The 24,713-nt window shown below is 35.8% G+C and overlaps 1 protein-coding gene across 4 annotated transcripts in view; it reads right to left on the bottom strand.

Moving 5' to 3' along the window:
• CEP350 (centrosomal protein 350) overlaps positions 1-24,713 on the bottom strand; it is a 162,501-nt gene that overhangs the window by 97,580 nt on the left and 40,208 nt on the right. For 3 of the 4 annotated variants that reach the window (XM_019976221.2, XM_019976224.2, XM_019976222.2), the window contains exons 7-14: positions 21,447-21,560; positions 16,937-17,050; positions 12,631-12,777; positions 10,755-11,413; positions 9,858-9,979; positions 5,862-6,922; positions 3,989-4,139; positions 1,454-1,626 (exon numbers count right to left, since the gene is read on the bottom strand). In XM_019976221.2, coding sequence (XP_019831780.2) covers positions 1,454-1,626; positions 3,989-4,139; positions 5,862-6,922; positions 9,858-9,979; positions 10,755-11,413; positions 12,631-12,777; positions 16,937-17,050; positions 21,447-21,560 — 2,541 coding nt within the window. The remainder of the gene's footprint in view (positions 1-1,453; positions 1,627-3,988; positions 4,140-5,861; positions 6,923-9,857; positions 9,980-10,754; positions 11,414-12,630; positions 12,778-16,936; positions 17,051-21,446; positions 21,561-24,713) is intronic. The other variant, XM_019976223.2, reaches the window with a different exon arrangement.

Raw genomic sequence — 24,713 nt, 5'->3', positions numbered from 1 at the left:
ATTACTGGTGAGAATGTAAAATGTTATAGCTAAAATATAGAAATGACTTTTTATCCAGCAAGTCTACAGTTGGATATATACACAAAAGAACTGGAAGTAGGGACTCAAACAGTATTTGTACACCAATGTTCATGTCCATATTACTCACAATAGCTAAAATGATGAAACAACCAAGATACCCATAAACTGATCAAAGAATACACAAAATGTGGTATATCCATATAATGGGATATTATTCAGCCTTAAAAAGGGAGGACATTCTGATACATGCAACAATGTGGATAAAATCTGAAGATGCTATGCTAAATGAAATAAGCCAGACACAAAAAGAATATTGGACGATGCCACTTATATGAAGTACCTAGAGTAGTCAAATTTAGCAACAGAAAGTAGAACAGTGGTTAGCAGCAGCTCAGGGAAGGGAAATTACTGTTTAATGGGTTCCAAGTTTCAGCATGGCAGGATGAAAAAGTTCTGGAGTTGGGTAATGATGATGGTTGTGGAACACAACGAACATGCTTATTAACAGTACTGAATTCAACACTTGAAAATGGTTAAAATGATAAGTTTACATTATGTATATTTTATCACAGTAAAATAAAATCTAAAAAGACATTAACATTGGTTATCTCTAGGTGGAGGGAATACAGATGATTTTTCATTTTTAAATAGCTTTCTATATTTATACATTTGTCCTCCCCAGTCTTTTTTTTTTTTTAACTCAACAAGCAATTTTTTACTATTAGAAAAAATAATTGTGGAAGCAAAATCATTCCCTAGAGACCATCCTGTGAATCTAAGAGGCCTTTGCCTAATGACTGTTATCTTCTCATCATTAGGCCTACTGAGCAAATTATAGCCAGTAGAACTGAGGGGACTGAAAGGTATTCTCAATTAGTCAAGAATGCCAAAGGGCCAGCTACTGTGGCAAGTACTGAGATGTACATATTATATATGTAGGCTTCAAAATTACCATAGAAAGCATTTATTATCATCTTCCCTTTGTAGATACAGAAATTTGACCATTATATTTAACAACACTCAGAAACATACAGGATACAAAGTTTTTAAAAAGCAGCTGCAAAATATTATTTCATTAAAATGCATGTGGGAGTGTGCCTGGTTTTATGTACATATTGGAAAAATAGGCACCAAAAACATCAATAGTAGTTATCTCTGAGGAGAAGAATCAACAGTGGTTTATAATTGTTGTACAATTGTTTTTCTACAACTTTTAATATTTTACCATTGTTAATGTATTCCTTTCATAGTAAGCAAAAGATTTATAATGCTATATATCAAAAGGTATTATTGTAATGATAAGTAAGTATGAAAGTCAATTATACTATTATCATAACGAAGTTATCTAACTTATGAAATCAAATTGTTAACTTTAGATCAGTCACAAAGCCACTGGTAAAGAGAAAAAGATCATCACACAGATTCCACTTACATTCTATCTTTTCTTTTTTTCCTTTCTTCCCTTTAGAAGAAGAAGAAGAAGGAGACGATGCAGCAGACTGGGCCCCTGATGAGTGCTGGGAAGTAACATCCACAGAGGAGAGATCATAGGCAGACTTTCTGCTAGAATGATCCTCCTGAATGCCTAAACTGTGACCCCCAATACTGTCAAAGAATAAGTAACAGTGGTTAAAGAAACAAAAAGTTTCAACTCACAGCTAAAACTATAGATATTTTAAAATCTATTTAGTCACAAAGAGAATATAACTATAATCAAAGATGCTTTCCACTTGTCTTGTTTTGTCAGTACCAGAAGCCTGCATTATTCCCTATGGCTCAATTTATTACTGAGAAAAGTCTTAGGCAGTTTTTTACTGAAGTGAAACCAATAAAAATGGGTAATTCGGACACATAAAAGAAAAAAATATAATGCTGGATACTGAAAAATGTGAGCTCAATTTCTATTCAAATGTATAATTTATTATTTTCCTTCTAACAATCTTATAGGGAATAATATGTTCTACTCCAACTCAGAAATAAAATATAATAAATCATATTGATTGGTGATACTAAATGTTACCACAATTAAATCCTTACACATCTTGATTAAAAAATAAACCTTTTCTTTGAAGTTCAAAATTTAAAACTACACTTCTGCTATAATCTTAATAATACTTATTTTCATTAATCCAGCTATATATAACTAATTTTTTGATTAAATTTTTTACAGGATAATTACTTTATAATAATGTGATGGTTTTTGCTATATATCAACATGAACAGGCATTAGAGACACACGTGTTCCCTCCCTCTTGAATCCCTCCTTCTACTTTCCTCCCCATCCCACCCCTCTAGGCTGTCACGAGCACCGGCTTTGGGTTCTCTGCATCATACACTGAACTCCCACGGGCTATTTATTTTACATACGGTAGGTATATGTTTCAATGCTATTCTCTCAAATCATCCCACTCTCCCCTTCTCCCACTTTGTCCAAAAGTCTGTTCTTTATGTCTGTGTGTCCTTTGCTGCCCTGCATGTAGGATCATCATTACTATCTTTCTAGATTTCATATATATGAGGATATAACTAATTTTTAAAAGATCATCCAATAATTTTATGTGCATTACAATTTGTAATGTGTGAAGAAAATTATACTGCATGTGAGTGACTACAGATTATTTTATATGGTAACAAAATTTAGGGAGGAAATTCTCTGGCGAAATATGATTCACGTACTATATGACACTGTACAAGTAACAACCTTAGGACTTCAGTTTCCTCTCTCAAGTGTGAATAGTAACAAAAATATTTATCATATCAGGCTACTAGAAGAATGAGTTCATACAGGGAAAGCCCAATCAGTCCTCTTAGTAACTTAACACGTTAAAGTGAAAGTGTCAGTTGTTCAGTTGTGTCCAACTCTTTATGACCCAATGGACTGTAGCCCACCAGGCTCCTCTGACCATGGGATTCTCCAGGCAAGAATACTGGAGTGGGTTGTCATTTCCTTCTCCAGGGGATCTTCCCCATCCAGGGGTCAAACCCTGGTCTCCCGCATTACAGGCAGATTCTTTACTGACTGAGCCACCAGGGAAGTCCCTTGTACATTAACTGCTCAATAAATATTAACATTATAATATCGCTACTATTCAAAGATTTGCAAAGTTTTTGATGCTATTCCAACTATAAAAAAATTTACTGATTACTTAGGATCATGTAGTGCTGGAGAAGACTCTTGAGAGTCCCTTGGACTGCAAGGAGATGAAACCAGTCCATCCTAAAGGAAATCAGTCCTGAATATTCATTGGAAGGACTGAAGTTGAAGCTGAAACTCCAATCCTTTGGCCACATGATGTGAAGAAATGACTCATCTGAAAAGACCCTGATGCTAGGAAAGATTGAAGGTGGGAGGAGAAGGAAATGACAGAGGATGAGGTGGGTTGGATGGCATCGCTGACTCAATGGACATGAATTTGAGTTAACTCTGGGAGTTGATGATGGACAGGGAAGCCTGGCATGCTGCAGTCCATGGGGTCGCAAAGAGTCAGACATTACTGAGTGACTGAACTGAATAGGATCATGGAGCCAAGTGTTTAGCTAGTCATCTTCAACTCCGTTATAGAAAACCATTTCTTAATCATCTCACATTAACACACCATGGGATAATTTTCCCAATACTAACCTCGACCGGGGATTCACAGATTGATTTAACAATCTATATTTTGTTTATTATGTGCCAGACTCATTCCAAGTACTTTGTATTTCACTGAACATTCATAACACTTAAACAGAGAAGAAAACTGAGGCACAGGGAGATAAACAACATGCCCAAAGACAAACTAGTAGAGTCAGTATTTAAACCCACGTGGTCTGGATCCAGAGCCCATGCTCTTAATAACTACTAGGCTATGCAGCTTCTACATGATCTTCAAACAAGCAAAATCTGACTTATATCCAGACCTCAGTTCTCATTTGTACATTTGTCTCACTCTTCAGATTTTATTCCATACTGTTAACACAGTCTTACTTGGGTTCAAGAGCTGACTTTCTTTCTGTCAAAGTCCCACTCCCTGCAGAGGAGACAAAATCATCTTCATAGGAAATGCTGCTTAAAGGGGTTGTGATGGCATTCAAAGGCCGTGATGCTGATGTTCCTCCTTCCAACCTGTCTTCAAATTCTGTCAAAAGTAGTAATTGAAATGTGTTTTAAAATAAAAATTTAAAAAACTACAAGCAAAGCATTCCACAACCTGGGGATTAACAACATGGATTTAGGAATATTTTAGTTTTCTTTTATTAGCTCTTCTTTTCAAGTTATCTTTATATCTGATAATACATTTTTAACTTTTTATTTGGGAAATTTTCAAACATATATGACAGTAGAGAGTCATATAATGAAACTAATGCGTCCATTATCCAGCTTTAACAAATAGCAACACAAACTTCATACTCCCTCCATCTGTAATTCTCCTCAAATATTACTTTGAAACAAATCCCAGATAACATCTCAACTCTAAATATTTCAGTATAACTATAATATCTTAATGAAAATCTAATAGAAAGATTTAAAAACAAATCCAACCTTCTTGTGGAAAAAAAATTGAGGGGGTTGATTTACAAGCACTTTGCTTTAATCAAAAGAACTTTAATATTCAAAGAACTTGAAAATGACTACTTATAGAAATAAGTGTTAAACAAAAGAGATAAACAGGCACATATAGGTCTGCACAAGATCAAATGAAATAGCTAACTATGAATTCTAGTCAAATGTAATGGGAAACCCAATTAAGCATAAGATGAAAAGATGAAATCAATTCATCTGTCAGATAAATCGTTCACTATATAGAATGGAAATGAAAAAAAAAAAAAAACCCCAGTATCCATAGCCTATTTCAGGTTCAGCCTCACTCACTCTCCAACCTGGGAATTCCAAGGTGATATTAGCATAAGATGGGTAGAATCCACCTATGGTAGGAAGGACAAAGAAAGGAACTTGAAGGAATTGAGTCTGCCACACAAAAGGAAATGCTGCATTGCAGGATCTCAGGGATCACAAGGGTACCTTAAAAGTTATTATTTTAGGACCCAAATATACAGCTACATTACTGTTCAAAGTCTGTTTTTAGCATTCGTTTAGACAAACAATAACAAATTTGCTTCCATATTAGAAATGTTACTACAGCTGCCCCTCTCAATTCTTGACCATTATAGTCCCAAAGATCTATTTGTTATGAGTCACACACAAATCACCATTTTAAGAAATACATATATTTTCTATCTAAATATATAACTCTGGCCAGAGTAACCCGAGTATACACTTGATAATATACCAATCTTGAACATCATCTAAGAATTTCTCTGAATCAGACCAAAATTTCCATAACCATCAATCAACTACTGTTTTAATCACAACAGCTAAAAAATAAAATTTTAAAGATTAAATTACAATACTCTAGTTGAAGCTTGCAGATAATTGAGATTAATTTAGACAATGATATATCTCTACTACCCTTATAATGAATGATGAAAATCTGTAGTTAAGTATTATCTTGTACAGGATTGCAAAATAATTTATCCTAAGATAACATACTGGAGAAGGAAACGGCACCCCACTCCAGTACTCTTGCCTGGAAAATCCCATGGACGGAGAAGCCTGGTAGGCTGCAGTCCATGGGGTCACTACGAGTTGGATACAACTTCACTTTCACTTTTCACTTTCATGCATTGGAGGAAATGGCAACCCACTCCAGTGTTCTTGCCTGGAGAATCCCAGAGACGGGGGAGCCTGGTGGGCTGCCGTCTATGAGGTCACACAGAGTCGGACACGACTGAAGCGACTTAGCAGCAGTAACAGCAGCAAGATAACATACAAACATTACAAGGGTTACTATTTTTCTCACCTTTTCCATATAACTTATATGATTTTGTAAAAATATTAATGACACTATGTGGACTTCCCTTTGCCAATTCTTCCCATGGTCCTTTGGTTTGTGTACCACCTATAGGCCCAAAGAGTGGTAAGAATTTTTCAGCTTCCTTCTGAAACTCTTTGATGGGTTCATAAGCATTTCTTTCTCCAGCACAAAATTCCTTTTCTTTCAAGATCTCTGTTAACTTCAAAGGGGATTGTTCATCTCGATGTCCTTCTTCTTCAGAGAGACTGCCCTCACTAAGAAGAGGCCCTTCACTGACGGAATCTATGCTGGAACCAAGAGACATCTTGGCTTTGTCTTGAGAACAAACTTGCATATCAGAGCCAGAAGAGTCGGTCTGCCTCTTACACAACTGCGCTAGCAGCCCTTCTGGTTTGGGTCCAGGAGATCTCATTCTGAGGTTTGATATGGCACTATGAGGTCTTATCATCTCAGGAAGCTTTTTAAATTCACTGAGGTTGCCTACACCAGGAAGATCATCATCAAAAGTTGCATGAGATACACAGGTTCCCAGCATCTTTTGAATTCGAGCAGAGAAAACATCTTCTGCATCCTCTTTCACAGGTGGACTTATAGCCTTGGTCCAATGTCCATCTTCTTGTGGTGTTCGCTGCACATCACACTCAGTGTTCCATACTGACCCATAGTTAATGCTAGCCCCAGCTAATTTTCTGGCTTCACTTTCAATCCTGCTGGATAAAGAAGCAGCTGTTGCTTTCAAGGCTTCAATACGATCCAGTTTACTTTTATATTGGCTAGCACTAGATTTTAACAAGGCATCTGGATGAGCAGTTGGTGAGGTCAGATATGGTTGAGGTGTAAAAGTTAACGGCCCCGAAGCCATATTATGATTCTTCCTCGTTGGTAAAATGGATTCTAAATCCTTATGCAAAATTCCTACATGCTCTAGATTCAAGAGATGGGAAAGTAAACTTCCAGCTGTCCCAACAAGAGGCTGTGGTTGAGGATGGTGGAGTCGTGGACTTAGTCTGTCAGGCTGCATCCATGAAGGATCCATCAGGTCCTTTCTGGAAATGAAAGTTACAATATGTTAACACAGGACCTCATAATTAAGCCATCCTTTTCTTTTTTAAAGTTTTGCATTTGCTGATTATAAGAATAATGTGTAGCCACTGCAAAAAAAAAAAAAAAAAAGATGAGGACAACAACAACAAAGGATGAAAAGGATAAAGATCACTCATAGCTAACCAATGAGAGAAAGGCTATCACTAGTTCACTTAGAATTATATCTTTCCAAACCCTTTTCTACATGTATGTTGTGTTTGGTGGTGTTACTTTCACAAAAATGAGATTTTATCATACATATTGTTTTGTAAACAGCTTTCTTCACTATGACATTTTTTTTAAACTAAGTCATATTTTTAAAACTTAAAGAGAAGGCCTTATAACCCTTAAAACTCTATGGACAAAATTTTTCACAACATTGGCTCTACCTTTCCCTTTAAAAATAATGTTTCATAAAAGAGAAATGCTTAAGATTATAGGCATAATATTACTCTAATCAATGTATATTTAGTAAGCATCAAACAGTTAGGTTTTAACATTGTGCATTCTAAAGAAATGAGATGAATACAAACTAGTTCTCAGAAATAACTGATAGTCCATCCACAGAGGCTAGAAACAGAACAAAGATGTCCTAGATGACATTATATAATTCACTTATGTTTCCAGACTATGGATACCTCCCTGTATATTAAGGAATACCATACACAAAGATTAAAGGCTAGTGTTAACCATTAAGAAGATCTTTAGGGGAGAAAAAAAAATGAGGTTTCGTCCTTGGCCTTGTCCATTATTTTTGGATGATGACATGAAGGTGTGCTTATCTAATCTGTAGATGACAGAAAGCTAGGAGGCATGGTTAACCCAACATATAATCAAATTATGACTCAAAGGTATTTAGACAGGCTGCAACCTCAGACCAATCAAATATAAATAAATATGAAGTCCTACCAATTAAGTTAAAAAAAAAAAACCATCTGGAAGAGAGTAACCAGGGAAAGGAAATGAAAAGCATGTCATGCACAGTTTGGTTGAAGGTTATGTTGTAGCAGTCTTTCATATTAAAGGACTGCTATGAAAGCGGAGTAAAGGAAGACTAGTGAATGGATTCTATGCCACAGAATATAGACTATTACGTATGCAAGTGTGAAGTTATTAGTGCCCAAACTAAACTAGTAATGGCAGTAATGGAAATACAAAGCAAATTACAAATAAAAAGGTACTGCTGAGTAAAAATCTGTGATCTTTATATTCAAGTGTTTAGAATGCTAATTTTAACGGTAGAAGAACAGCCATACACAAAAAAGGAAATAAACTTGATCAATTAAGACCTAATCCTTCAGTTTCAAAAGAATTAACAGGGGTGACAGACTAATAAACAGCTAAACACGATGCCATTAAGTACTAATACGAAAATATATAAAGTTCAATGAAATTCCCTGGTGGCTCAGACAGTAGAGTCTGCCTGCAATGCGGAGACCAGGGTTCAATCCCTGGGTCAGGAAGATCCTCTGGAGAAGGACATGGTAATCCACTCCAGTATTCTTGCCTGGAAAATCCCATGGATGGAGAAGCCTGGCAGGCTACAGCCCACAGGGTCACAGAGTTGGACATGACTGAGCAACTTCACTTATAATAAAAGTTCAATAGGGTATGCTTTTCTGGTGGCTCAGCTGGTAAAGAATCTGCCTGCCATGTTGGAGATGTGGGTTCCATCCCTGGGTTGGGAAGATCCCCTGGAGAAGGGAACAGCTACCCACTCCAGTATTCTGGCCTGGAGAATTCCATGGACTGTATAGTCCATGGGGTCACAAGAGTCAGATATAACTGAGCAACCTTCACTTTCAATGCAGAATGGTGGAACAAGAAGGGAAAGGAAAAGAAATGCTGTGCTTTTAAGCACAAAGAAACCAAGAGACTCAATGCACCTGAGTCTGAGCAAACTCCAGGAGATAGTGAAAGACAGGGAAGCCTGGCATGCTCTAGTCCACAGGGTCACAAAGAGTTGGACACAACGCAGCAACTGAACAACAACAACTGAGAGAACTCAAAGAATTTACAAGGGTTAAATGCAAAGTACTTAGATCAGTGTCCGAAATGTAACAAACAATAAATGTTAGCTATTTTTATCAAACTTATTACTCTCTTGGTGGAGGGTGGTCATGGGGGTCAGCAAGGGGTGAGAGGGTCTTATGTACATTAACCCCAAACCAGTGACTTGATTTTTATTTGTGCATTCCCAAAAGAGAATTTTAAAATCTTTCTCTTCCAAAAATGATTATTTCAAAGCATAATTTATAATCATGCAGTCTGAAGATCACCTTAACTTTCATGGACAAATAGGTTTGTTTGTTTACTGCAAACAATACAGCCCAAGGGGGAAAAAAAAACCTTTTTCTTAATTTAAGGTAAAATAGCCCTCAGTCACCAATCTGAATTCAAATCAAATCCCCTCTTAGTCCTTGTTCATTTGTTCATATGTGTATCCAAATACAGCTTTTGAGAGGTAAGATATTTGATGCAGGAGTTATATGAAGAAATTTTGAGTAATAATAAATAAAGAAACACCTTTTCAAAAATATTTAACACAAATACTTAAAAATATTAATTCCACTGTGATTCACTTATCCAACAAACTTTTTTCATGGGTTGAGGTCAGAGAAAGCAAGAGTACTTCCAACTGAAGGTGATCCCCAAGAGGAACTGCTATTTACACCAAATATTAAAGAACAGGGAAGAAACTAAACAGCAAAATAGGGCATGCACCAAGTACAGATGTATAACCATGCTTAAGTGTCCATTAGAAGATATTAACCAATTTCTAGATAAACCTCTTGTTCTCACAGAAGGTCAATGAACAAAATTCACTGGGCATAGACCACTATAGTAAAAATCACAGAAAGAAAGAACCTTAAGCATCTGTCATTCTCCCCTTTATACCTGGCAAGAGGCTGTGGAGGTTCTGACAGAGACATGTCACTACTGGAAGATGCGCTTGGGGGACGTTCTTGCACTTTGTTCTCTTTGTCAGATTCTCCAGATGGCTGATACCCTGGTCTGGTCTGTAAAAAAAAGGGTATTTTTATCTGACTCCCATAATAAAGACACATTTATACATAAGACAAATATTAAGTCACTTCAGCTTTACAAAGATCATGAAATGCCGGAGCTGTTTTCCTCTCAAATAAAACCAATTTAAATTAGTTTGTCTTAAAACCAACCATTATGGTTAACAGCAAAAATTACACCTGAAATCCAACAAGGGCACCTACAATTAATTCACTGTGTACTTTGGAGGAAATAATACTCTTTCTAATTCTCTTTTTCACCTAATCAGTGGAAATGCTAGCAGTACTTCCCCTTCTCAGAGTTGTGTTTACTGAAACTTAAACCTGTAAAGCTTTTAAAATGGTAAGTGGCACACAGCATAGGCTCAGATGTTATTTTTATTATCCTTAAAAACAAAATCAATACTCATAAAATTAGCATACTATAATAGAATATTCTCTCATTTCAGCACAGATAACAAAACTAGGTTTTTCATTATTAACACAGTCTAACTTTGCTCAGTAATACAACAAAAACTAGGCAAGAATATAACTAACCAGAAATGAGACAGATCAACAATCACTCTAGGAAACTAACTGAGCACTTGTTTTCAATTGTATTTATAAAATTACTCTGCATATAGAATAAACTTCATGAAAGGCCATCATTATTATCAATACTGTCTGAACATATGTCTGAATATTAGGAATGGTGAGTAATTTTTTTACAGCAAGCAAGTTTTTCCTAACCATGAATTACCTCCCTTTCTAATTTTGTCAGTACCATTACCTGTGTTTCCTGCATAATATGTTGATGAGTTGGCTCTTCAAGCAATGACTTTTCTAGAAGCAATTTGGAGTAAGTTTCTTGCAGTCGCCTAGTTGCTGATGGCTCAGAAGGAGGCACATTTTTCACTTTAGTAAAGGCTTCTTTCTGTTTCCGGTAGAGCTCCTGTAATCGTTTGTTCTTCTGCTCAGTGGCCTCCTTTTGGGCCTTCTTCTCCTCATTCTGTTTCCTCTTCCTTTCTTCCTGCTGTCTAACAATGTACTGTCGTACCTCATCTGTATCATAGTGACGCTTTTTAGAAATAACAGGGGGATCTTCATTAGCTGTTATTTTGTCAGGTTTTCTTTTTATTGGGCTATGACTTCTAGGAGCTTGTATGGATGCTGATGACTTCTGATTCTGTAACTCTCCTGTCTCTTGTCTTGCAGTCTGAGCTGCTGAATCCAACTGGAGGTCATCAAGAATTCCACGAATTTCAACAGGTAAAAAGTCCTTATTTAAGGCAGCATTTTCCTCCTGTTTATTATCTGGAAGAGATGGAACTAATTTCTTTACATTATTTTCTGACCGAGCTCTACTTCTTGAACGTTCTGAGTTTTGTGGACGATGTCTATGTGAAACATCCAATCTAGGATCCGACTCTGCTCTTCCAATATGGCCCCCTGCAAAGTATGAAAATTCTATATTCATTTCTAAGATTTACTGCATTAAGGAGAAAATTAGGAAATTTCACTTTAACTCAAATATCTTAAAAAGTCTTATAAAGAACATAAGAAAAGAAAAACAGAGAACAATTCTGATACTCCATAGAAACTGTACTTCCACAGCATTTTTTTAGTGCATCTTTTAATATTTCTGAAATAAGGACAATCTTGCTATTTATGTGAATATCTAACTATTAATAATTATCGATATCAACTATTAATAGAGAGATACAGTTCTCTCCCATATGCATATTTAATGTTACTATTTATCTCTCTCCCCAAACCCTCAATCAGTTGTTAAAAAACTGATGTCAGGCTGCCACAACTCTCCAATGAATAACAGGAAAAAATTCAATATATAGAAAAACAATCATTTTATCAACTAAATGTTTGCTGATGTGGCTTAGTCTTAGACTGACAATGGTATGAGTTTATTTATAAGTCAGATAAAAAGAGCAAATACAAAATATGTGTTCTTCTCTCTATCAAATAGCATTTCTTACGGAATCCATTTCAGAAGCTCAAATTGAGGCAATTTTTTTTCAACTGAAAAGGAAAACTGGCTTGTAGGTATTTATATTTCATTTTCTAAAATTAGTGTTCATGAAAAAGTAACTAGTTATTTCAAATGGCACTCATGACATTTTAAAAGGAGAATGGACTTGAGTGTCAAACTAAAGAGTGCTGGATCTAGATCAAATTTTGTCACCCACTGACTGTATATCCTTGAGAAAACTCACTTCTCTCTCAGGGCCTGTTTCCTAATCTGTCAAACAAACAAACAAATCCAACCTTGTGCTTGTATCTACTTCTGCTTGTATCTATGGAGATAAGACAGATTGGACTTAATCCTCTAAAGGTCCCTAATGGTCTAATAGGATTTGACTATATGATGCCTTGCTATTTATTCATAATGACAGATAAATATAATTACTATAACACAAACAAAATTCTTAATAAGGATCAACATAACATCTATATATGGAAATTACCCATAGCCAAGCCCAACAGAACATTTCTTCTTTTTTAAGCTACATTCACAATTAAAAAGCAAAATTTTAAAGAGTATTCTTAAAGGAATATTTTCATCTCTCAAAGTACTTACACAATCAACTTTTAATCACTTTGCTCAACAATTTAAATGATTAAGTAGTTTAACTAACGTAACTGCTCACCAGATTTAGTAGTTCTTTCTCTTCCACTTCTGTCACTTGATGCTGCTCTTCGCTCTTTTTGCTCTATTCTAGGTGCAGGACCAAGAATTTTCTTTACTAATTTTTGTCCATCTCGCCAAGACGATGTACTAATCAGATGACTGCTACCTAAAAAAGAAAAGATATATATATATATATATAAAACTTAAATTTTAGCTGTAAGAAGTACTTCTTACTTAACCATACAAGTACTTGTAATTAATCTTTTGCTTATCTTATGCCAAAGTCAAAATATTTACAATCTAATTTTATTTTTAAACTCAAGTCCCCCCAAATCAATTAATGGAGTCTGTTTAAATTTTTATTTACCCACACACCTCAAATACTAAGTGTAAAATGCTTTGAAAGTTAAGTACCAAATATTAATGAATTATGAAACTTTAACCAGGGCACCAAATTCAACAATTCTGGCACAGAATAAAAATATGTCTTAACTATAAGTGTTTGGTTTTACCAAAATTAGCACAGTACCTGACACAGTAAAATGTATGTCTGCTGAATGAGCAAATGACTTAAGCAAAGCATAGAAAAAAACCTTAAGGAAACATGTAACAAAGAGTTAACAGTGACTACTACCTTTGAAGGGGATGGTTATTACAGAGAATTTAACATTGGATTTTACAGACATATAACACATTATTACACATTACTTTTTAATGCATAAAACAATGACACTCAAAAAGCAAATATCATCAATGCTTTAAACTGCCATTATAGAAGTTCATAAAAATAAAAGTATATTCCAATAAATACAGCTGTTTACCAAGAGAAAAAATTTTCATTTATTAGCTTGAGACAGTAAAAAAAAATAAAATTAGACCATTATTTCAAAACAGTGACTTAAAAAACAAAAAATACCATGAAAGACCATTTATAAAATAGAAACCATTTTAAAAAATCTGCAATAAATATGCAAAAGTATTTAAATACAAAGCAATATAAAAATGTAATAGAAATGAAAATAATGAAGTAATACTTTAAACCTAATTAAATTAGAAAAAATACTTTTACATTCTAGCCAAAGCTGGTAAAATTACAGTAAAAATCATTTTTACTATGCTTGTTGAAATATCAATGGATACAGTTTCCTTTTAAAAAATAGTATTACATGTCAAAGGGGTCATATTTCCCTTGATCAAATAATCGAAGTAATAGAAATGTATCCAACAGAAAGAAAAAAAATAAATGACAATGTTCACTGTATTATTTTTATAATATCAGAAGTAACCTAAATATTGAATAGTAGATAAACTATGTTTCTATTAGGAGTACTGTGTGGCCATTTCCAATTACAATTTCTATAAGAAATAGCAGAAATATTCGTGTCCTAAGATGCTAAGAGAAAAAGATAAAATCTTATAATACAATGACTACAGTAATCTACTACTGATTTTAAAATTAAGAAAATACACAAAACTACTAGTCCTTTGTTTAAGTAAGAGCAGTGGTTTTTATCTGTTTTTTTCTATTTTCCAAGCTTTCTGTGATACTACTTTGCATCTATAATTTTTAAAAATATTTAGAGTACCATTTAAAAGTTTAAATGAAAGTAGTTTTAATGAAAACATCTATCATTAAAAAACATGAATTATAAATGTGTACTATTTACTTTATAAAAGCTTTTGCACCTTGCTATTAACCTTAAAAAGTTTATCTAAAATATTTAAATGGTTTTAAGTCTACTGTTCAATCTATTTATAAGATACTTCATGTGCTTAAGCAAAATGGGAGAACAGGTTTCTCTTCAATTTCAGCTTAATTTTCTGAATCAAGAGCAAGCAATCATGAATATGCTGGGTGGTTATTAATGTTGGCTTCCAAATATGCTGGGTGGTTATTTCTAAATTCTGGCTTTCTGGAATAGTCCCATGCAGTCATTGGTAGAAAAAGAACTTTTACTATAGATAAACTCTTAAAATAGCTTTAACTCAATTAAATGACTCTCTGTAGCAGTCACTGCCACAGTATACACATGGCAGAATTAGCCCACCACAAAACTGGATAAATACAATCCAAGATCAGTATTTACAAGTTACAGTGGTCCCAGTGTTTCCTTTCAAACTATGCCCCTCACAACAATATCACATGAAAAACACTCTTACATTTTTTTAATGTAAGAATTAGTTTAGTTTACACCCAGGTAATTCCTGTTCCTATAAAATTTTATTTTTTTATTGGAATATAGCCAGGGTCTTTCTTGTATGGCATCTACAATTAACAATGGACGTCACAAAGTAAGTTATTTGGCACTCTTTTGATTAGTCTATGATCAGAAAAACAAGATCATGGCATCCAGTCCCATTACTTCCTGGCAAATAGATAGGGAAAAATGGAACTAGTGGCAGACTTTATTTTTTGGGGCTCCAAAATCACTGCAGATGGTGACTGCAGCCATGAAATAAAAGACGCTTACTCCTTGGAAGGAAAGTTATGACCAACCTAGACAGCACATTAAAAAGCAGAGACATTACTTTACCAAAAAAGGTCCATCTAGTCAAGGCTATGGTTTTTCCAGTAGTCATGTATGGATGTGAGAGTTGGACCATAAAGAAAGCTGAGCGCCGAAAAATTCATGTTTCTGAACTGTGGTGTTGGAGAAGACTCTTTAGAGTCCTTTGGACTGCAAGGAGATCCAACCAGTCCATCCTAAAGGAAACCAGCCCTGAATATTCATTGGAAGGATTGATGTTGAAGCTGAAACTCCAATCCTTTGGCCACCTGATGTGAAGAGGTGACTCATTTGAAAAGATCCTGATGCTGGGAAAGATTGACGGTGAGAGGAGAAGGGGTCAACAGAGGATGAGATGGTTGGATGGCATCACCCAATCAATGAACATGAGTTTGAGTTAACTCCAGGAGTTGGTGATGGACAGGGAGGCCTGGCATGCTTCAGTCCATGGGGTCACAAAGAGTTGGACATGACTGAGCAACTGAACTGAACTGATTAGTCTATGATCAGAAAAACAAACACTTCGTCAGAAACCAGTGCCCCATCACTCTATTTTCATGTTTTTATAGGACTTTGTATGTTCCCTATTCAATTATTTGGGGGCTTCCCTGTGGTCTCAGACAGTGAAGAATCTGCCTCTAATGTGGGAGACTTGGGTTCAATCCCTGGGTCAGGAAGAACCCCCTGGAGAAGGGAATGGCAACCCACTCCAGTAATTCTTGCCTGAAGAATCCCATGGACAGAGGAGTCTGGTGGGCTACAGTCCATGGGCTGGCAAAGAGTCAGACACGACGGAGTGACTAACACTTTAACTTTCACTTTATTCAATATTCATTACACTTTATTATAATACATATCTACTTTTTTCCTGACAAGATTCTAAGTTCCAGGAGGGAAGGAGCTATGTGCATCTTGCTTACCACTATATTGCCTAAGCTTAGAATATCCCAGTGCCTTAAATAAAGCAAATATATTTGCATAATGAATGTGTGAATTGTCTCCAAACTGAAAGTGACAAGTTTCCAACTTTCTCCACTCCCTTGACCCAAATTACTCAATGACTTAAATATGACACACTAAACAGCCATTTTCAATATAGCTAGAAATAATAATTAGTAGTAGAGAAATTACACCTAACAAGTGAGTGTTTACAATGTGTCAGGTACTATACTGTATTAACTATTTTAGTTCTCACAACAACCTATGAGAAAAGTAACTAGTGGTTTCCCATTTACAAACAGGGAAACCAAAGGACACCAAAATTAACTCAATTACCAAAGGAATAAAGTTAGACATGACAGAACCAGCGTATCAATTCAGGCAATATAGATTAAGCCTAAAATGGTAATCACTATAAAGCCAGGGAATTCTCTTTCCCTTCATCTTGATTTATTCTGCGTCCAGTCCATTACTACCACAAACTGCCGGATTTTCTTGTGTAATATTTATTCACTCATTAGAATAAGTAAAGAGACTTAGCTACAGGCATAAGCCATCCCTCTGTGTATAAAAGTTCACTATATAAAAATCATTACCTTTAATCTGGTTAATTTCTATTAAAAAATAATGACAGAAAAAAATGGGGGGGGCACTGTTCAGGATCATGGTGAACATATTTCATGAGTATATACATATATGAAGACTTTTCAGACTACATATTCTAAATATGTCAATTAACCTCAAGAAAACACACATAAAATGATATATAAAATATACTGAATTTTTGTATGTGTCAAATAATAAGAACATTTATTTCTGAATAGATGCCATTTCACTAATATGTAATTTTAAGATGGGCCTAATATTGAGAAAACCAACCTGTTTTACATTCTGAACTTGATAACTGTGCTACCTTTTGGACTTTTCGTACTGGCTTGACCACTTTCTTCTCTCTACTTTTTTCAGCTGGTTTTTCTTTCATAGAGCTATCATCTGAAAAACAGAAACATTTATAGCAAATATTATAATAAATGGTATTGACCCACTCATCCTCCCCCCAGTATGAGAAAGCTATATAGAATACATGGTTCAGGAAGGGAGAGAGAAACCTTCACTATTTCTTTGACTCAAAAGCTGCAATGTCAAGTCCTCTTACAGAAAGGTCTAGAGATCACAATTACTCTACTGTTAAGTCTCAATTCTTTGTGGGTTTATTTTTTTTTTTTTCAGGAAACCCTTGAGACACTCACCTGGTTTTCACAAACTGAAAGAAGCTACAATAATGCTTTCCAAGCTAGATTATAGCATTTACAGAATCTCAGAAGCAAGCACTTTCATAGATTCCTATTTCATTTAAAAATTCCCACTTAACTGAAATATCATGAACTTCTAGAATAAAACTGTATAAAATACTCAATATTCCTAAATTAGGCCCTTTTATGGATGTGAGAGTTGGACTGTGAAGAAGGCTGAGCGCCGAAGAATTGATGCTTTTGAACTGTGGTGTTGGAGAAGACTCTTGAGAGTCCCTTGGACTGCAAGGAGATCCAACCAGTCCATTCTGAAGGAGATCAGCCCTGGGATTTCTTTGGAAGGAATGATGCTAAAGCTGAAACTCCAGTACTTTGGCCACCTCATGCGAAGAGTTGACTCACTGGAAAAGACTCTGATGCTGGGAGAGATTGGGGGCAGGAGGAGAAGGGGATGACAGAGGATGAGATGGCTGGATGGCATCAATGACTCGATGGACGTGAGTTTGGGTGAACTCTGGGAGTTGGTGATGGACAGGGAGGCCTGGCGTGCTGCGATTCATCGGGTCACAAAGAGTCGGACGCGACTGATCTGATCTGATCTGATCTGATGATTAGGCTAGTGAAATATGTCAAAGTATTTCACATATAAACTATGCTCACTAATTTTTAAATTCCAATCTGCAGAAATAAACTGACTATACACATAAACTTGAAAATTAATCTCAACCACAGATCTGGATAAATGTACTTTAAACATATATAGAGCTCTGCATTCTGAGCAAAGAAGTTAAGTGTGATTCAGAGGCCCTGAGGCACGAGCATACTTAGTGTCTAAGAAATAGCAAGGAAACCAATGTGAATGAAGTGAAGAAAGAGAAAAGCAATAAGAGTTAGGGTCAAAAGACATGACTGAGGGCCAGATTACATAGGGCTTTACAGGTCATTGTGAGAACTTCAGGTTTTACTCAAGAATAGGATGAGAAATTGAGCAAAGGAGTGACATGACCTAAATGTTATTTTAATAAGCTTACTCTGATAGCTATGATGAGAACAGATTCATTAGAAGAAGAGCAGAAGCAGGGTAACCAGTTAGAAGGCTACTGCAGTAATCCAGCCAGGAGACTGACAGTGGATGGCTTGAACCTAGGTGGTAGGTGAAGGTGATTATATTTTAGAGGTATTTCAGACAATTTAGATATAAGGTATGAGAGAAACAGAGGGGTCAAGGATGACCAAGGATTTGGGACCTGAATAATCAGAAGGACAAGATTTACTCTCCAGTAAGATGGAGAGACTACCAGAGGAATAAGTTTAAGGGGTGTACCATGACCTCATTTAGTTAGCTAGCTCCATTTTTGGATATATTAAGCTTAAGAAATTTATTATACATCCAGGGGGAGGTGCAGAGTTAGCAGCTGGATATGAATCTGAATTCAGAGAAGTCTGGTCAGAGACATAAATGTGGGAATCATCAGCAGAGAATATTTAAAGTACTGAAACTCTATGAGCTTGCCTAGTTTGTGTATGGATAAACAAAAAATTTAAAAAACAATAAAGGAAAAAGACGGAGAAGGCGATGGCACCCCACTCCAGTACTCTTGCCTGGAAAATCCCATGGACAGGAGGAGCCTGGTAGGCTGCAGTTCATGGGGTCGCTCAGAGTCGGACAGGACTGAGCGACTTCACTTTCACTTTTCACCTTCATGCATTGGAGAAGGAAATGGCAACCCACTCCAGTGTTCTTGCCTGGAGAATCCCAGGGACCGGGGAGCCTGGTGGGCTGCCGTCTATGGGGTCGCACAGAGTCGGACACGACTGAAGCGACTTAGCAGCAGCAGCAGCAGCAAAGGAAAAAGAAAGGGATGGAAGAGAAAAGAAAAACGAAAAAAGAAAAACAATGAGAAACACAGATCCAAGCACAGGGACCAGGACATGCCAATATTCAGAGATCAGATAGTTGATTAGGGAAAAAAAAGAACAAAAAAGAGCAGATAAACTTGGGAGGAAAACTAAACACTTATGGTATCATAGATAAGATTCCAAGTGAAGAATTTCAAAGATGAAGTGATTAGTGATATCCAACATTTCTGAGACAGACTTTATTTTGGGGGCTCTAAAATCACTGCAGATGGTGACAGCAGCCATGAAATTTAAAGACACTGGCTCCTTGGAAGGAAAGCTATGACCAACCTAGACTGCATATTAAAAAGCAGAGACATTACTTTACCTACAAAGGTCCGTCTAGTCAAAGCTATGGTTTTTCCAGTAGTCATCTATGGATGTGAGAGTTGGACCATAAAGAAAGCTGAGTGCCGAAAAATTGATGTTTCTGAACTGTGGTGTTGGAGAAGACTCTTGACAGTCCCTTGGACTACAAGGAGATCCAACCAGTCCATCCTAAAAGAAATCATCCTGAATATTCATTGGAAGGACTGATGCTGATGCTGAAACTCCAATACTTTGGCCACCTGATCCAAAGAACTGACTCATTTGAAAAGACCCTGATGCTGGGAAAGATTGAAGGCAGGAGAAGGGGACGACGCAGGATGAGATGGTTGGATGGCATCACCAACTTGATGGACGTGAGTTTGAGCAAGCTCTGAGAAAGCCTGGCATGCTGCAGTCCATGGGGTCGCAGAGTTGGACATGACTGAGCGACTGAACTGAACTGAATGTTTCTAAGAGATCAAGCAGGATAACAAATGAGAATTACACACTGGATTTAGCGATGTGGAAGTCACTGATGACCTTGGTAACAGCAGTCCACAGAGAAGTAGGAGCAAAAACCTAACAGAAAGGATTCAAGAGTAAAATGGAGGAGAAAAATTGGAGACTATGAAGATAAAGCAACTTTCTGAAGCTTCACTGTAAATAAAAGGAGAGAAATAAAGCAGAGTAGGGCCAAAAGAGGGGTTCTTTTATGATGGCCCAGATAACAGCATGTTATCAAACACTATGTTGATGGGCATGACCTCATAGAGAGGGAAAACTTGATAATGGAAAAGAGAAAACAGGGCTGTAGTAATGTCCTTAAATACACTAGAGCAACTGGAATTTAATACAGAAGTAGATGGGTTTTGTTTAAGACAGAAGCAGTGGGAGAGTTGACCCACCGAAACAAAAGAGAAGGCAGACTATAATAGGCAGACCTCTTTAAGAGTTCTTTGGCATACATCATTCCACTAGTCTACTGATACTGTTCTATGAAGCATATTACCATTCCCATTTTACAAATGAGAAAACCAAGGAAGAGAGTTTATGTAACACAGATAGTATGAAAAACTAATTAAGTGGCAGAGCCAGAATTTGAATCCTTGTAAACTAATTCCAAAATCTCGCTCTTAACTATTACATTATATTTCCTTTTTATATGAGAAAAAATTTCTGAAGATATTGTTTCAAAAATAATAGTAGGAAAATTGGACTGGACTGTGAATGCCATAATATTTATTATCAGAGTCTCTACTAGGGCTTACCAGAAAATTTTCAGGTTTCAGAGTCAGACTGAGTTGGTTTTAAACCTTGGCTTCAATTCTTAACTGCTCTATGCAACCATGGGAAAATTACTCCTTGACCTTACACTTCCTCAACTGTAAAACATTTAGGAGACTAAATGTTGGGCAGCATCTTGCCCCAAATCATACAAGGTTTCAATATAGTAATATTATATGTATGATCTTCCTATTTTCCTCTTCGAGTTTTCCATAAGTTCCTCTATTTTCAATCCTTTAACACACATTATTCCCTTCTGATAATGTTCATTTTTCTTCCTGCTTTTTGCCCTCACAGTATCTTATCTGCTGCCCACCAAATTACTGACCATTTCAAAGATCTCAGAGGGCTACTAAACTTCAACTAGACTCCTATGTTTCCTTCAAATCAGACAAGCCCACTCAGAATGTCCCTTAGTTTAAAAATAGCCTAGTTTCTGTCTTTTCAGCTATATATGCTAATTTAACCCTGGAGCAAAGCCTAGAAGCTAAGAGTCTTGTGACTGACAATATCACCACTTAAGTATACCATGCATTTAGAAATGGGAAATAACTTTAGTTTGGTGACAATTTTATGTTTCAGCATTGCAGCTTAGGTAGTATGCATGATAAAACACTGAAAACCTAGGAACACTCTACTCTCACCTGCAAAGTGAAGTGCTAAGTCACGATACAGTTCTCTACTCATGTTTTGAAACTCAGCCTCCTGCCACACTTTCCCATCAGGTGTTCGAATCTTGGTCTCTGAAGGATTGAAGCCTAATATATAACCAACAATACAAAACATCCTTATCAATACTGCATTCAAAGTTTTGTTACATTATTAACTTTAAGTGAAATAAATTAATATACTATAAAATTCACTCTTTTAAAGTGTACAACTCCCTGCTTTTTAGGATATTCAGATAGTTACACAACTATCACCACCATCTAATTCTAGAGCATTTCATCACCCTGAAAAGTAACCCTGTAACCATTAGCAGTTGCTCCCCACACTACTCCCTCTATTCCCTGCCAAATACTCAACTATTTTCTATCTTTACAGATTTGCCTATTATGGACATTTCCATATAAATAGAATCCTACAATGTGTGGCCTTTTGTGTCTGGCTTTTCACTTAGCTTTTATTGTTGAATGATACTCCATTGTACAGATATATCAATGTTTGCTTATCCATTTACCAGTTGATGAACATCTGGGCTGTTTTCTACTTCTTGGCTATTATGAATAATGTCGTTATAAACATATATGCACAAGGATGTGTGTAAATATACCTTTTTCAATTCCCTTGGGTAGTATATCTAGGCGGAGAAGGCAATGGCACCCCACTCCAGTACTTTTGCCTAAAAATCCCATGGACAGAGGAGCCTGGTAGGCTGCAGCCCGTGGGGTCGCGAAGAGTCAGACACAACTGAGCGACTTCACTTTCACTTTTCACTTTTCACTTTCATGCATTGGAGAAGGAAATGGCAACCCACTCCAGTGTTCTTGCCTGGAGAATCCCAGGGACGGGGGAGCCTGGTGGGCTGCTGTCTATGGGGTCGCACAGAGTCGGACACGACTGAAGCGACTTAGCAGCAGCAGCAGCAGCAGCAGTATATCTAGGAGTGGAATTGCTGGGTCATATGGTAACTCTTACGCTGAACTTGTTGAGGAACTATCAAAATGTTTTCTAAAGAAGCTGCACCATTTTACATTTTTACCAGCAATTTCTCCATATCCTCACTTGTTATTGTCTTTTTTATTATAGTCACCCTCATAGGTATAAAATGGTATCTCATTGTGGTTTTAATTTGTGCATCCCTAATAATTAAACGTTGAACAGCTTTATAAGCTTTTAAAAGAGGAATGCATCATTAGCTACCACATAATGTGTTAACAAGTGCTGTTTGGAAAAGTAAGCTTCAGTTAGACAAAGCAATATACATTTGTTCAAAAAGACTAGAAATGGAGAAGCACCAAATTATATGATAAAAGACTGTCAATCATAAATTATGGATATCCGAGAAAGAAACTACCTTTTCAAGTCTGAGGAGAAACAACAATAATCACACTTTTCTGATTTTGCCTATGGCTGAACAAATGGACAAGCTTCTGTCTACGCAGGCAAAATCAGACAACCAAAGTGTGGAAAACAGTTGCTTAAAACATACTTGTTCTATTTCTTAACAAACATTACACATGTGCTATTTCCTAGAAATTATCATTCTGGTTTCCTACTTCAAATTTATCACTATTCCTTAAGAAATATACTAAACTTAAAATGTTACTTTGCAAAAAAAGATGAAGTAATGAATATGGATGATAACCAGAATAGTAAAAAGATCTGTATTTTCAAATGGGCTCAACTTACCAAAGAATTGCCATTAAATATTTTGTAAAAATTAAATCAATTTAGTGGAGTCAAAAATTGGTAAAAGCACTTTAAAAGTGCTAGATAAAATGTTACTGGTAAAATAATTACATGTCTAATAAGAAGTACTCTATTCAGCTCTTAAGACAACAGCATAAGCTTAATTTCACCTGAAATTTGTACCACAGGACACATACAACTATGCTTATAGCTATATAAACAAAAAGTTTATAAAGTGTTTAGTCTATTGCAAACTACAGTTTATAACAAGAAAGTGTGGCAATTCCATGTAAACCTATCTTCCTCCCAACATTTCTTACCCTCGTTCCATCTCTCTACATTCAACCTTATCACTTTTCTCTTCTCTTCCCTTCAGGAAACATTTATCTTTATGGGAGCCTTTCTTTATATTTGCATCTTTACTTATAAGTCAACTTTAAGCAGCTTTCAGTATCTACATCAGTTTCTCTTTCTGTTCCCCAGTTTTTATTTCCATTCTCTTTGTGTACATTTTTCTTACTAATTGAATTTATTGAATAGAATAAAATATTTACTGTGCATTTGTGTCCAAGACACTGTACTAAGTTTTGAAATAAAATAAGATGATCAATGAAGGCTTAATCTTCTTGGGCATTTAAACCAGAAAGAAAAAGATATGTAAACCACTAAGTATAAAACAATGAAAGAACCACTGTGTTCACTACTTCAAATTTTAAACATATACACACATAAATGTAATGTGTTTAGAATGGGTTTCATATACTAACAACTATATAAAAAGACAAAGAAAAATCTCCTCCTCTCTCTCTTTTCTCTCTCTCTTTCATTTGTGTAAGAGAATATTATCTCTGGAATGGTACATAAATTGTTAACACAAGTAACCTCCAGAAAGGGGACCAGGTGACTGGAGCACAAGAATGATACAGCTTTTCAATGTATGTCTTTTTCGTCTTTTCAACTGCAAATCAAGTGAATTTACTAAGTATTTAAACAAATGAAATTAAAATGTCACTTTAGAATACAGTATATTAAGATACTTTTAATTTACACTAACAAAAAGTTAGCAGAAAAACAGTTCTTCACTGGTGGAAAAGATAAATCCACTGCTCAGGATGCCACTGGAAACCATATTCTGTTATGATTTCTGAAATGAATACTATATTTCATTAGTTAACCTCATAAAAGTTACATTCATAATATATTTTAATATGGAAACTAAAGTATTAAAACTAGTAATAAAAGGAATATACAAAATCTAGTCACAACTCAAAGTCATACCTAAGATTTTCACTCTGATTCTTTAAGGTTGCTTTCTTTCTTAATTTTTAGATTTTTACAAATTATTAAATAGAACACAGATTCAAATCAACCATCTTAACTCTGCCTTAGTGGAAGAACTTTTGAAACCGCAGACTTTGACTTCTAGAATGAACAAAGCTTAAAGGTACAATCTGCATTTAATGGGTCTGATATAAATATAGCCAAAGTTTTGTATAATCACTATCTTAGAACCAGCCAGAACTTCTGACCCCATCATTTGCTAATTGCTCTGTCAGCAA

Source organism: Bos indicus, chromosome 16 (assembly GCF_029378745.1).
Source record: "Bos indicus isolate NIAB-ARS_2022 breed Sahiwal x Tharparkar chromosome 16, NIAB-ARS_B.indTharparkar_mat_pri_1.0, whole genome shotgun sequence".
Taxonomy (NCBI): Eukaryota; Metazoa; Chordata; class Mammalia; order Artiodactyla; family Bovidae; genus Bos; species Bos indicus.
Note: the sequence above shows the minus strand (reverse complement) of the source record. Positions and strands in the feature narration are given on the sequence as shown.